The following is a 12,022-nucleotide window of genomic DNA, read 5'->3' on the forward strand; positions in this document are numbered from 1 at the left end:
ATGGATGAACTTGATTCACCACCCACAAATAATTGGTAAAACTTTGTCAATGGTTATGAGCCTTCGTGTGTGATTTTGACGATGTTGTTTGTCTAGTGACTATATTATTGAGACAAAAATTAGGAGGCTAAACTTTGAGTCCGGTCCATGAAAAATTGTTGTTGTATTTTCTGAGAACATTTCCCTACGAAACCTAATTGGAGAAGATGTCATTGTTTATTGCCCTGTGCTTCAGAAAGTACGTAAGTTGTTACTTCAGTAAGTTGGTCCTGAGCTTGAACTTTTCTCGTTCATAGTGGATGGTATTCTTCAGATTATGTGACAATGCACCTGTGTTAGCACAATAACTTACTGTAATATAATATGTGAATAATCCACCTGACCGATTTTGCTCACGACGTCGAATCTCAAGAGACATCAGTCCGCTACCGATGACATATTATAGGACACACATATGCAAACAGAAAAATAGGTATATAATAGACAAGGGTTATCTAAGAAACACTTTAAAAAATAACGTAATAATTTATTTAAAAAAATAAAAGTCTCGAGTATGCAATTTTCCAAAGCACTGCAAAAATAAGTTAGTCGACCTCAAACAAGTGAGCAGCTAGTACACGTATCCGAACGACGTGAATAGACCAACCGTTTCAAAACCTGACGTTTTAAAATTTGAAACAAATCAGCAATTAGTTTAACCAGACAGAAGGGCATTGTCTCTAGCGATCAGTGGACTCGTTAAAAACACCCAGTGGACCGTGCGTTCCGTTGCGACTATCCGAATTTCCCTTGTTTAAGCCATCCAAACTTTGGATTTTGTAGCGTCGGCAGAATTATTCTGTATTCAAAATGGTTGTGGTTCATGATAGTCTTTAAATACTGGTATTAAAAAACACACAAAGATAAAATTCGAAAGTAATTAACGAAATACAAACATCAATGAAATAATATAATGATTAAATGTTTTAACAGTTTTCAAATTAGGTAAGAATAACTACTAGCCGTTTCATCTCAGTAGAATCTATTTGTCAAATCAGTGGTAATTAGTTATACTTAATACAATTCTGTAATAACTTTAAAAGTCTTTTATAATCCCATGAATAAATAATATTCTAATGTAGGTATCATTATGAACATCCTAGACTAAAATTTTGGGAGGTTCATTTATGAAACCATAACCACAAATCCGCTGGGGGAACATGGAAACTGCATTATGCAAACGTTATAAACCGCATACGGCAAGTGTGCATAAACTTTAAGAATTGCCGTCACGTTCACAAGTAATAGTCATCCGCCTCTGTCGTGGCCCAAACCTTCCGAGTGTTACAGCTAAGATACTTACTTAGTTTCTATTCACTAGTTTAGAACTCAAAACCAGAACTTTTTCATTTAGAATACTAAACGATGTAACTTAGTCCTGAATGTATGAACACATACATTTTACATACTTACGTGAAATGTATCTTGTCCTTGTATCGTGAAATTGTCTTGAAAGATCTGTTTTTTCTTTCAGGAAAATTCCTCAATTTTGTTTGTTTATTGTGACTTCATTACTTTCTTGCCTTGTCCAAGCTTCTGTTATTTGATATTTAATTTCTTATATTACTAAAAAATAAAATTAATATAGCTTAAAAGTATACGTTTCTCCATCAATAGCCTTAATTAACACACCCGGTTTCTAATTGGGGTGTAACAAATCACGGGAGGTTTCCCCATGCTTTGTATATGTAGACGCTCATAGAAACCGAGACCCTGGTGCAGAATCCAAATATAATGAGTTAATCGACGAATAATTATCACATTGATAATTATTTATCGATTTATTGTTTAATGACGATTAAGTAAGGTCAGTATAAAAATCAAATGTTGCTTCAAGTTTTAATGTTAATTCAACTTGATATTTTGTACAAAAATTCTAGATCGCATTACTTGTACTAAAGTCATATCATCCAAAAATAAACATAAATTATTACGATTCCCTGTCAATATACAGGAGCATAATAAATGTAGCTCGTAAAAGCGAACCATTATTTACTGCCGCAATTTTTTTGCTGACAGTACACACTCCCTTGGGATTATAACCCTCAGAGCGGGATCTTAGTAAATAGTGTTTTTCCTGTCCTCTCAGCTCTAAACCGATGGTATTCTACTTAAGGAGGATTTAGTTCTCAGTGTTTGATGAATGAATAAATTATTATGTGAACTATCTCTTTAATATAAGGAAGAAAATTGATTTAAAGTTGCGCACTTTGCAAATAGTTTACGGAAATTCTAGTTGAATAAACTCAAACAAAAAGAAATGTATACAAATAAACGAATTAACGCTTCCATTTATCGTATTATTAAATTAGTTTAATTAAATAATCAATTTTGTATTAAAAAAAGAGTTTATACCAAATATCAAAAGTGTATTTTTTATTTGTTTTCCTGATATAAAAAAGTAAAGATTCTAAATATTGGTTTGTCCGTGCTGTTTAAATGCGAGTCATATGTATTTTCTTATCATATTTTCCAATGAGCACATGCTTAATTATAAATAAAATTATCAGTCAATTTAAACGATGCACTTTTATTTATATCTTCGACCAATTCAATAAATCTTTAAAAAATATATGTGTACAGTTTTTACCTCACTTCCTTGGGCTTTATTGTGCGAAAAAGAAAAAAAATACATTTATTATATACTCATCAGATTTCCTACCACAAACAACACTACATAATAGCATTGTGTTCCGGTTTGAAGGGTGGGTGAGCCAGTGTATCTACAAACACTGAAGGGAGATGTTCAAACCATAGGTTCTGAGATCTGTGGCGCATTGACCATTTAAAGATATTGTGTGTATTGTCTGTGCTTGCGGTGACCTCCGAACCGATACGACTTGCCCTCTAACTCCTTAAAGGCCAGTAACGCACCTGCAAGCCTCCATGTTGCAGATGTCTATGAGCGCTGATAGTCACTTTATATTAGGTGAGCCTTCTGCTTATTTGCCACCCATCGGATTAAAACACAAATCAGTGGCCCATTTACTTTTCTGCCTACTAGTATACATGTTATTGGTAGAAAAGATTAACTACTACTTATGTGTTTGTTATTCTCAGTAGCATCCAGAAAATCAGTGCTTTTCATTTAATTCAATAACTTTACACGATTCAATGGCCCTTATTAAGGACAATATGAACAAAGAATATTTTGATTTTGATTTAATAAGAGAGTTGATTAAAAAGGTTCCATTCTACACGAGGGAATACAGTTTCGTCAAATCATCCTAATTGGGACGCGTTATCATTACACATCTCTCGCTTACAATCGTTTGTAACGCATCTGTCGGTTCCACTGGGTGTCTGCCCAGTTCAATACTAATAAACCGACAGGTCCGATGACCATTGGTTTTGTACAGGTCATGGTAGATTAACCATTTCGCTGATTGATTCTGACGAAACCTGATGTACTATCTATATTGTCTTATATACAATAACGTAGTTTGTTATCTGTTTGATTACTAGATTTTCACAGAGTTTAACCAACTAAATATAGAGACGCTGTGTCATATCATATTGTATACCATTCTATGGCATTTGACATGTCTTTTTTATTGTCTACTGTTTTTGTGTTTGTTGTTATGTGTTTTTTTTAGAATTGGATCATTAGTTCCGGAGATTACATCCTACATACAAACAAACAACTTTTACCTCTTTATAGTATTAGTAGAACCTATTTATGTACAATGAAAACATCTCGTTTTATGTCAAATCGAAAAAACGGCATAAGTTTGTCAAAATTAATTGAGCAATTTATACCTTAACACGGTGAAGTGATTACCAATAATTATAATACTAATTAGGATTATACTGATTACGTAACACCAGTCAGCCGTAAGTTCAAATCTACAATAATTAGCTATTCGGGCCAATCAAAGGTCGAAGCGTACTGGTCTGATCGTATCAATACTCAAACACTGACCGGTGGCTCAATGCCTGTAATATTATTCACTACGAGCGTTAACATCGATTACTATTTCGATATCAGGAAACCGAGATGAAATATCTTGGCTTAGTATCGTGATTTGAATGCTAAGTGTAAATGATTATAGAATCTCTGATTTTTTATTTAAAAAATAGTATTTATTTATTTCAAATTTCGAACAGTATTTTTTTTATCTCTAGATAAAATATCAACGGTCATATGTTTAACTGTGTATATAAATAAAATATGTGATAAATAGCCAGCTAGAAAAGTTATCCCTATAAATAAGGGAACTTAATAATTATACTTTATAATCCCACACTTTATTTGTTCGCTCTTATTTTATTCTTTAATCTTTTCGCTTAAAAAGCTGAAGCGATTTAGACGGAATTTGGTACGAAAATAGTTTGAGTCACCGGAATATAGGCTATTGATTTTTTAAATCATCCCTGGTAAATGGTTTTTGTGCTATATGTAAAGTTTTCTAAAGGATGAATTATCTGGTTCCTTTAGTTTAATACATTATCTGTCAAGTACAGATGAAATAACATCATTAGTTATTGTTTTTTATTTCATTGTGTCAATCATTTAATGCACAATGTTGCCATGCTTAAAAATTGGCGATAATAAAACAAATATGAATTAAAGAATTTTTACTAATTCTCCCGAACACACGTTTCATCAACAATCAAATATTAATTACCAGTGGATTATATTCGTGTTTTCAGTGCCTGTGATTGCATTTCCAGTTCCTGAACATTTGGATTCCAATATTTCGCTTGACTTGAATCCTATCTAATATCATTCTGGTGATTGCGTCCGTTGTTGCTTCTAACATCTCTATAAGTTAAATATAAAAAAAAAAAATCTTATTTTATTGATATATATTACAAATAAAGAACTTTGTGTACTTGTATAATATGTAATGTATGTCCGGTATGTAAACGAACCAAAGTTACTCAAAAATAAACTTTGGAACTTTTTTACAGCCTTTTTCCTATGTTGTATTTATTTTTTCAAATATTCGTTTTTTAATTTTACACATAAACACAACTTAGCGTAAAGTTAAGCCACGGTAAAATTTACAGATTAAAATAAGATATATAGATTGTATAAAATAAGATTCATTTTATACAACAATCATTTTGTAAATCTAGCCTTCTCACTATTGTAGAATGTCAATAACGTCAACAGTTGACGTCAACCCTATTCTAGTATGAGTGTTAATAATTCGATTCAGATGTCCATGGGCGGTGGTAGTCACTTCCCATCAGCTGAGCTCACTGCTCATGCATAACCATATAAAAACACATAACCTTTTATTCGACCTATAATAATATGTAAGTTTCATATAAGTCGGATCAGCAGTTTAATATAGTTTATGATCTACATATGTTTGTTTTCATCTCAAAATTGTACATCACCAACTATATTATTAAATTATTACAAATAGATTACCAGAGAATGCAAGCGACTGGTTCATGTTTATTTATTTACGAATAATCCTGAAGGGAATCTGGGAATTATAATGCAATGTTAGATAGAATAGGGTGTAAGGGATGACTCACTTTTTTGCGTTTAATAAAGGGGAGATTAAAATATAGTGATTAATAATAATAATAAAAAGCAATTTTTTTGCAACAGCCTTTTCGTGTAATAGTTTATGGTAATGGTAACACTGTTATTATTGCACTAATGCACTCAATTTAGCTGCTTCGGGATCCTCATGAGTTCTTCCTTGGTCAGCACGGTTTACTTCAGCACAAGTCATAGCAATGTTTTTAGCTCTGCTATAACCTTAAATCTTTCCCAGCCCCAGGTCATGTTGACGATGACGATGTTTTTCAACTCTGCCAAGTTTGGATGACCAGCACAAAGGCCATACGGATTCGTGAACAGGTATATGGATGTGATTCCATTTACTAACCAGAGAGTGATCTGTCTAACTCTATTTGCGACGCCTAATTTCTCCATCAATTGGATCTTCACGGCACAGTTTCGAAAAGATTCCTAGGGTTTTAGCTAATAAGTAAAGAAACGTTGAAGGCACGTTTTACTTACTAATATTTATATAAAGTCACATAGTAATAATTAAAAGCGTCATCATGACCATGAGATTATAGGCAATTTACGATTAATACCCTAAGGTTGCCTAATCGGACATGAAACTTTTGGGATCCTTTGATTATACCCAATTAACATGTGCATTTTCGACGTACATTATGTAAATTCAACTTTTTACGTTATAAAGGATCCCCTATCTAATTTGGCGGCTAAAGATGGCGCGTGCCGGTCACGTGGCGGCGTTTCGGCCAATCGCAAGTCATTGTTTGATCAATGACGTCATCATATCCTTTACAAGGAAAATGAATGATGAATTGAATAGACGAAGGCTATAATTTCATTTTGCTAAACGAAAATGCAGTCTTTGTGACAATTTTACAAATCGATTAGTATAAATTGGTAACAGCTGAAAGTTAATTATCATATAATTAACTTTTTTTTAATAAGGAAATATTGTTTACTGCCTATCCTCCCTGTCGGTGACGCGAACATACGAGATTTTCCCTTACCAAAAAGTCCCCAACGGAGCTTAAGAAGTTTTCACTTAAAAAAACATAAGCTAATTTGTTCTGGGGATTTATTTACAAACAAACATATTTTCAATAGTAACAAACTTATAGTAAAAGAGTTATCTTCCCATTTTAATTTGGTAAATATTTTATACAGTTACAACACTTTTTTAAAGAAAAGGGACCGTTTTTAAATTTTAGTCTAATATTTGCCGAGTATGTTTGTATGTTCATTTTGTATCTTTGGGGGGACGTTTAATACCTAACGCCTAAACAAACCAAGTCTTCGGAGTTTGTCATTGCGTTATTTGGACAGGAATTAAGAAGGGTGAAGTTCTTTGGGAAATTCTCCGGTGCGACTTTACCAGAAGTTTGGAAACGATTAGTGTTGTCACATGTTCTCAAATTTACGTAGAGATTTGTTTATTCTTTGCAAATATTTTTCTTGGAAACGCAATAAACCCTCACCAAACGCGCTCATTTATTTATAGATAACTAGTAGTTACCCGAGGGTTCGCTCGCGTTTTAGAGATTTGGTTGTCATGTGTTAGACAAAAAGTAGCCTATGTCCTTTCTTGAACTTTATGTTCGCAGTTTGGTCGTAAAAGAACGATAAACAGATAAATATAGATAATATTTCGTTAGAAAACTATTATTAACATCTTCAATCACGTATATTACTTTTACAATAAGTTTCATCACAATAAATCTGTTTAACCAGTGCCCTTGAACCAGTGACGTTTAACCCTTTAACATAAACCAAACAATTCATGGTTTTAAATTTACATATAAATTTATACATTGAAAGCAAAAAAATTCGAATAAGAGAATAAAAAATCCATGGCCATTTCATTTGTCAGTTCTGATGTCTGAGGTCAACTTTCTGGAATTATTATGTCTAATCATTAATATTTAAGTGTAATTGTGCTGCAATGTGGTTTTGGCATATGTGCTTTGTGCAGTCCATCTGAGTAGGGAACACCGTTATATTCTACCGGGTTTGCCAGGGATTTGCTGGGTCGTCTACCTATATAAAATAAAATCATAAAAATAATTAAGTCTCGTTATAATCATCTTCAAGAACGAAATAAAGTTATTTTAATTAAATGTAATTTAAATTTATTTGAAACTTGACCTCAAAACCTGACTGATTGATAAATTAAAACCATTGTGTTAAAAATAAATTTAATTGTCCTATGTAATTGAAAAAAGCGTGGATTTAATATTTATTAATTGAAACAATATACACTGTATACTTAAACATTTAAAGGTGAATAATTAGTGTAATAGAATACAGTGAAATGGAACTAATGTATGTTTTGAATTTATTTTAATAAAAAATAGTTTTTATTTATATTTTGTTGCTGACGCTTCTTATCTCTTTGTTTCGACAGTATTCATAAAAATATAAGTAATATAATACATTAATAAATCATACCGACGAGCTTCAAGTATAATTTCTGACTTAATAAATGGTTTGTTTATTAAAATAAAAAATCTCGTTATTCCGAGACGAGGCCATCAATCAACAAAACGAAACAAGGAGATACTTGATACATATTTATAAAAATAGATGAAATTTTAGATGAAACATTTCAAATAAGAATTTTTATGAATTGATGAAAAATATATAGAATTGTTTATGACGCAGTCGTATATTTTTAACTGAAATATCATTAGACTGTCTTGTATGCTAATTTTATAAAGTTATTAAATTAAGGAGTCATTTTTGTATAGGGAGATAATTAAAATAGTCATGTATTCATATTCTGTCTGTTAACAATTTAATGAAAATTAGAATTTAACATGTTTATATTAATGTTATATTGTAAATTGAATGTATAATACGAGTATACTAGCGGCCAGCCCTGGTTCCGCACTGGTGCAATGCTGATACTTAGTATGTTAAAGAATTTGTTTATTCACGACATTAGAAACTTCTAAAATTGGCAGCGTTTTTTTATTAAATATGTATTGTATACAAAAAATAATCTTTTGGAACCACTCTATCTATTAAAAAATCCGCATCAAAATCCGTTAAGAAAAATTTATAGATCTAAGCTTACGTAGTGACAGACAGCGGTAAGTGACTTTGTTTTATACAATGTAAAGAAGATATTTAGTAAAAAATATTAAGAAATACAATATTTTAAATGTTTCACTCAATAATATACAAGGGGCTACATTTAGACGTGTATTTTAAAGGCGCGTCGTCCGCCCCTGTCAACGTCAACCTGACAGTTGACAGCTTGGCAGGTGTGAAGTATTGGACGATTTCGACGAAGTGCTTCATTAGTTTTTGATTAAGAAAAACAATTCTATTAGAACCTTTTCCATTTGAAGTAAACGGGCAGACGTAATTTGGGTACTTGAGTGTAACTTGATGACGCTATTTATTCCCTAGAAATTTGATCCAATTAAAAAAAGTTTAAAAGCGCGTGTCGTGTTTTTCCAGTTTTTTTTTACGTCTCAAATGTTTGTATTCAGGACGATTTGATGGATTATTTATATTTATAACAAAAACAATATCTGTTAGTGGTCATCTTTACCATCAAATGGATCATTAACGAGAGTGTACCTACTTGAAATATAAAAATGTATCATCCCATTTTTCTCGACTAAATATAAAAAGTTTAGTAAAATTATATTCCAAGTAAGCTGTTTAAAATTGACCGTAAAAAACGCCATCTCATCGTAGTAACCACATCGCTTTCGTTTTTAATAACTTGGGCGACCAAAAATATATTTCATTTCCCGGTCTACTGGGACCAAATGAACTGAAGCCAAGATACCGCCAAGGCTAATTTTCAATTAAAACTTCATCAAACTTTAGGCTAGGAAGTGAGCTAAGAATCCATTGCAATCCATGGCCTGAAGCGAGTTGTTGAATGTCGTTGCAATAAATTTCGAAGCAATATCTTGACCTATATTATTTAAATAAGCTCTTAACACCATTATTTTTTCTTTACATAGTATAAAACAAAGTCGCTTACGGCTGTCAGTGCCTATGTATGCTTAGATCTTCTAAATTACGCTACGTGTGTTGATGCGGTTTTTTTTAATATATAGAAGGATTCGAGAAGAAGGAGTATATGATGCAAGGACAATATAGTAAAGAAACGCTGACAAATTTATAAGAAACAAAATCTGTACTATATTTAGTAACAGAATTGCACTCTTGCTACGCCGGGGCGGGTCGCTATTATGTGTATTTTATTTAATCATTTAGCAGAAAACCTATACAAATGTTAAATAAAATTCTGCCATATGTTTATATATTCTCTAATCTCATTAGAGTAGCTTCGTTTAATAAGAGGAAAAGCGTATTATTTTCGAGATACCTCTGCCCTGTGCGACATTTAAAAACTCTTTTATCGCACAGGATTATATGCTGCTGGTATAAAATATTCCGATTAATAATTATAATGACTCTATTTACGCCTCTGACTTGAAACCGAGATAAAATCTTCGCCTAACTAAACAGCAGGTAAATCTGAGTATCGCTGTAGCGAACGTTTGTTTTGCCCATTAAACGCGAGCATTGCTGGGATAATAATTGTGTTAAACTCGTTCCATTAATGGCAATTTTAGCTACGTAACTCACCGCGTGAATCGTTTCTATATATGTAGATACTTGAAGATTAAAACGAGCTTATATTTGCTTTGTAGCGTTCTAATGTCTCTGTAAGTAGTTACGTGTGTAGTTTGTTGATCTATTTAATGTTCATTTCATGCATATTCATTTAATTTTTATTGGAAACAGTATATGCTATAAAAGTAAAGTAACAGCCCGTGAATTTCCCACAGCTGGGCTAAGGCCTCCTCTCCCTTTAAGAAGAGGATTTTGGAACACATTCCACCACGCTGTTCCAATGCGGGTTGGTGGGATGCACATGTCGCAGAGTTTCGATGAAATTAAACACATACAGGTTTCCTCACGATGTTGTCCTTCATCGTCGAGCACGAGATGAATTATAAACACAAATTAAGCACATATATATAGTGGTGCTTGTCTGGGTTTGAACCCGAAATCATCAGTTAAGTTGCACGCGTTCTAACCACTGGGCCATCTCAACTCATAGCTGTACCTATATGATATAAATAAAATTTCCTAACAAATAGCACTGTATATACATTTATAGACACGTTGTATATTATAAGCGTTTGTCAAAATAGCGACATGTGTCGACGGTTTTCCTCTGTAGACAAGTGATGGTGCAAGTGGACGACACAGCGAAATTGGATTTTTATCGGGTTTGACGATAATATACGACGGTTCCGCATCGTCGGATGCAGACTCGGATATGGCTTTCACTGTTCAAAGAACATAAGAGATAAGCTTTTTGACGTTCCAGAAAATTGTCAGGAGATGGATGTATTTCTCTCATATGTAATATAGGATTAAAGGTGTGAATTAGTTTTAATATTCAGTTTGTTTTACTTAATGGTAGGGCTTTGTGCAAGCCTATCTGGGTAGGTACCACCCACTCATCAGATATTCTACCGCCAAACAATAGTAATTGGTATTATTGCGTTCCGGCTAGAAGGGTAAGTGAACCAGTAACTACAGGCTCAAGGGATATGACATCTTAGTTTCCAAGGTTGGTGGTTTCTTACAGCTCCAGACCACTTAGTATCAGCTGACTCATATGCTCGTCCGCCAATTACATAAAGAATAAGGCCCATACGTAGTTATATATTTAGTTTAGCATAAAATATGATGACCTTCATGGTCGAGTGGTGTGTACACCGGTTTTCATGGGTACGCCACTGAGGACCTGGGTTCGATTCCCGGCCGAGTCGATGTAGATTACCATTAGTTTTCTATGTTGTCTTGTGTCTGGGTGTTTGTGGTACCGTCGTTACTTCTGATTTCCATAACACAAGTGCTTCAGCTACTTACATTGGGATCAGAGTAATGTATGTGATGTTGTCTCAAAAATATATACAAGGTTATTTATTTCAAATATAACAAAAGTAACGAATTGTTTTTTGTTTGCAGCGCGAGGGTGCGGCGCGCAACGATGCGGAGCGTGAGAGGCGCGCGCGCGGCGACTGGGAGGCGCGGGCGCGCGCCGCCGAAGCTGATGCATCGCGGCTCGCAGGCAAGCTACATGCAGCACAGCGAGAGATTGCCAGGTAACCTGCAACTGTACTAGGAATACTCTTAAGCAACAATATATCAGATTCATTCTAGTTGACTTCCAGACAGGATAAATTACATACATGTATAGTTGTTGTCTATTACCGTATTTTTAAAATTTGAAAAAGAGAACCGGTTTTTTACGGTGGAATCTACTTTCCGAACCGGTGATCACCTCACTTAAGAATGAAATTTAAAGTATGTTTTGATTTTGATTCAACAACTCCTTGACAATATCAAACACGAGCATTACAAATAATAAAACAAAGCAATGTTCCAGTAAGTTAGTGTAGCTATAAAAGCCACGATTAAGTTTATCGAAGTTAGTTTATTTCTGATAGT

At 33.4% G+C, this 12,022-nt stretch overlaps 1 protein-coding gene across 5 annotated transcripts in view; it reads left to right on the forward strand.

The window, feature by feature from the left end:
* The window catches only part of LOC124533878, a 435,154-nt gene that overhangs the window by 266,222 nt on the left and 156,910 nt on the right, over positions 1 to 12,022 (forward strand). For all 5 annotated transcript variants that reach the window (XM_047109427.1, XM_047109429.1, XM_047109426.1 and 2 more), the window contains one exon: positions 11,540 to 11,676. In XM_047109427.1, the coding sequence (XP_046965383.1) occupies positions 11,540 to 11,676 (137 nt within the window). The remainder of the gene's footprint in view (positions 1 to 11,539; positions 11,677 to 12,022) is intronic.

The sequence above is a fragment of the Vanessa cardui genome, chromosome 11 (genome assembly GCF_905220365.1).
Source record: "Vanessa cardui chromosome 11, ilVanCard2.1, whole genome shotgun sequence".
In the NCBI taxonomy this organism is placed as follows: domain Eukaryota; kingdom Metazoa; phylum Arthropoda; class Insecta; order Lepidoptera; family Nymphalidae; genus Vanessa; species Vanessa cardui.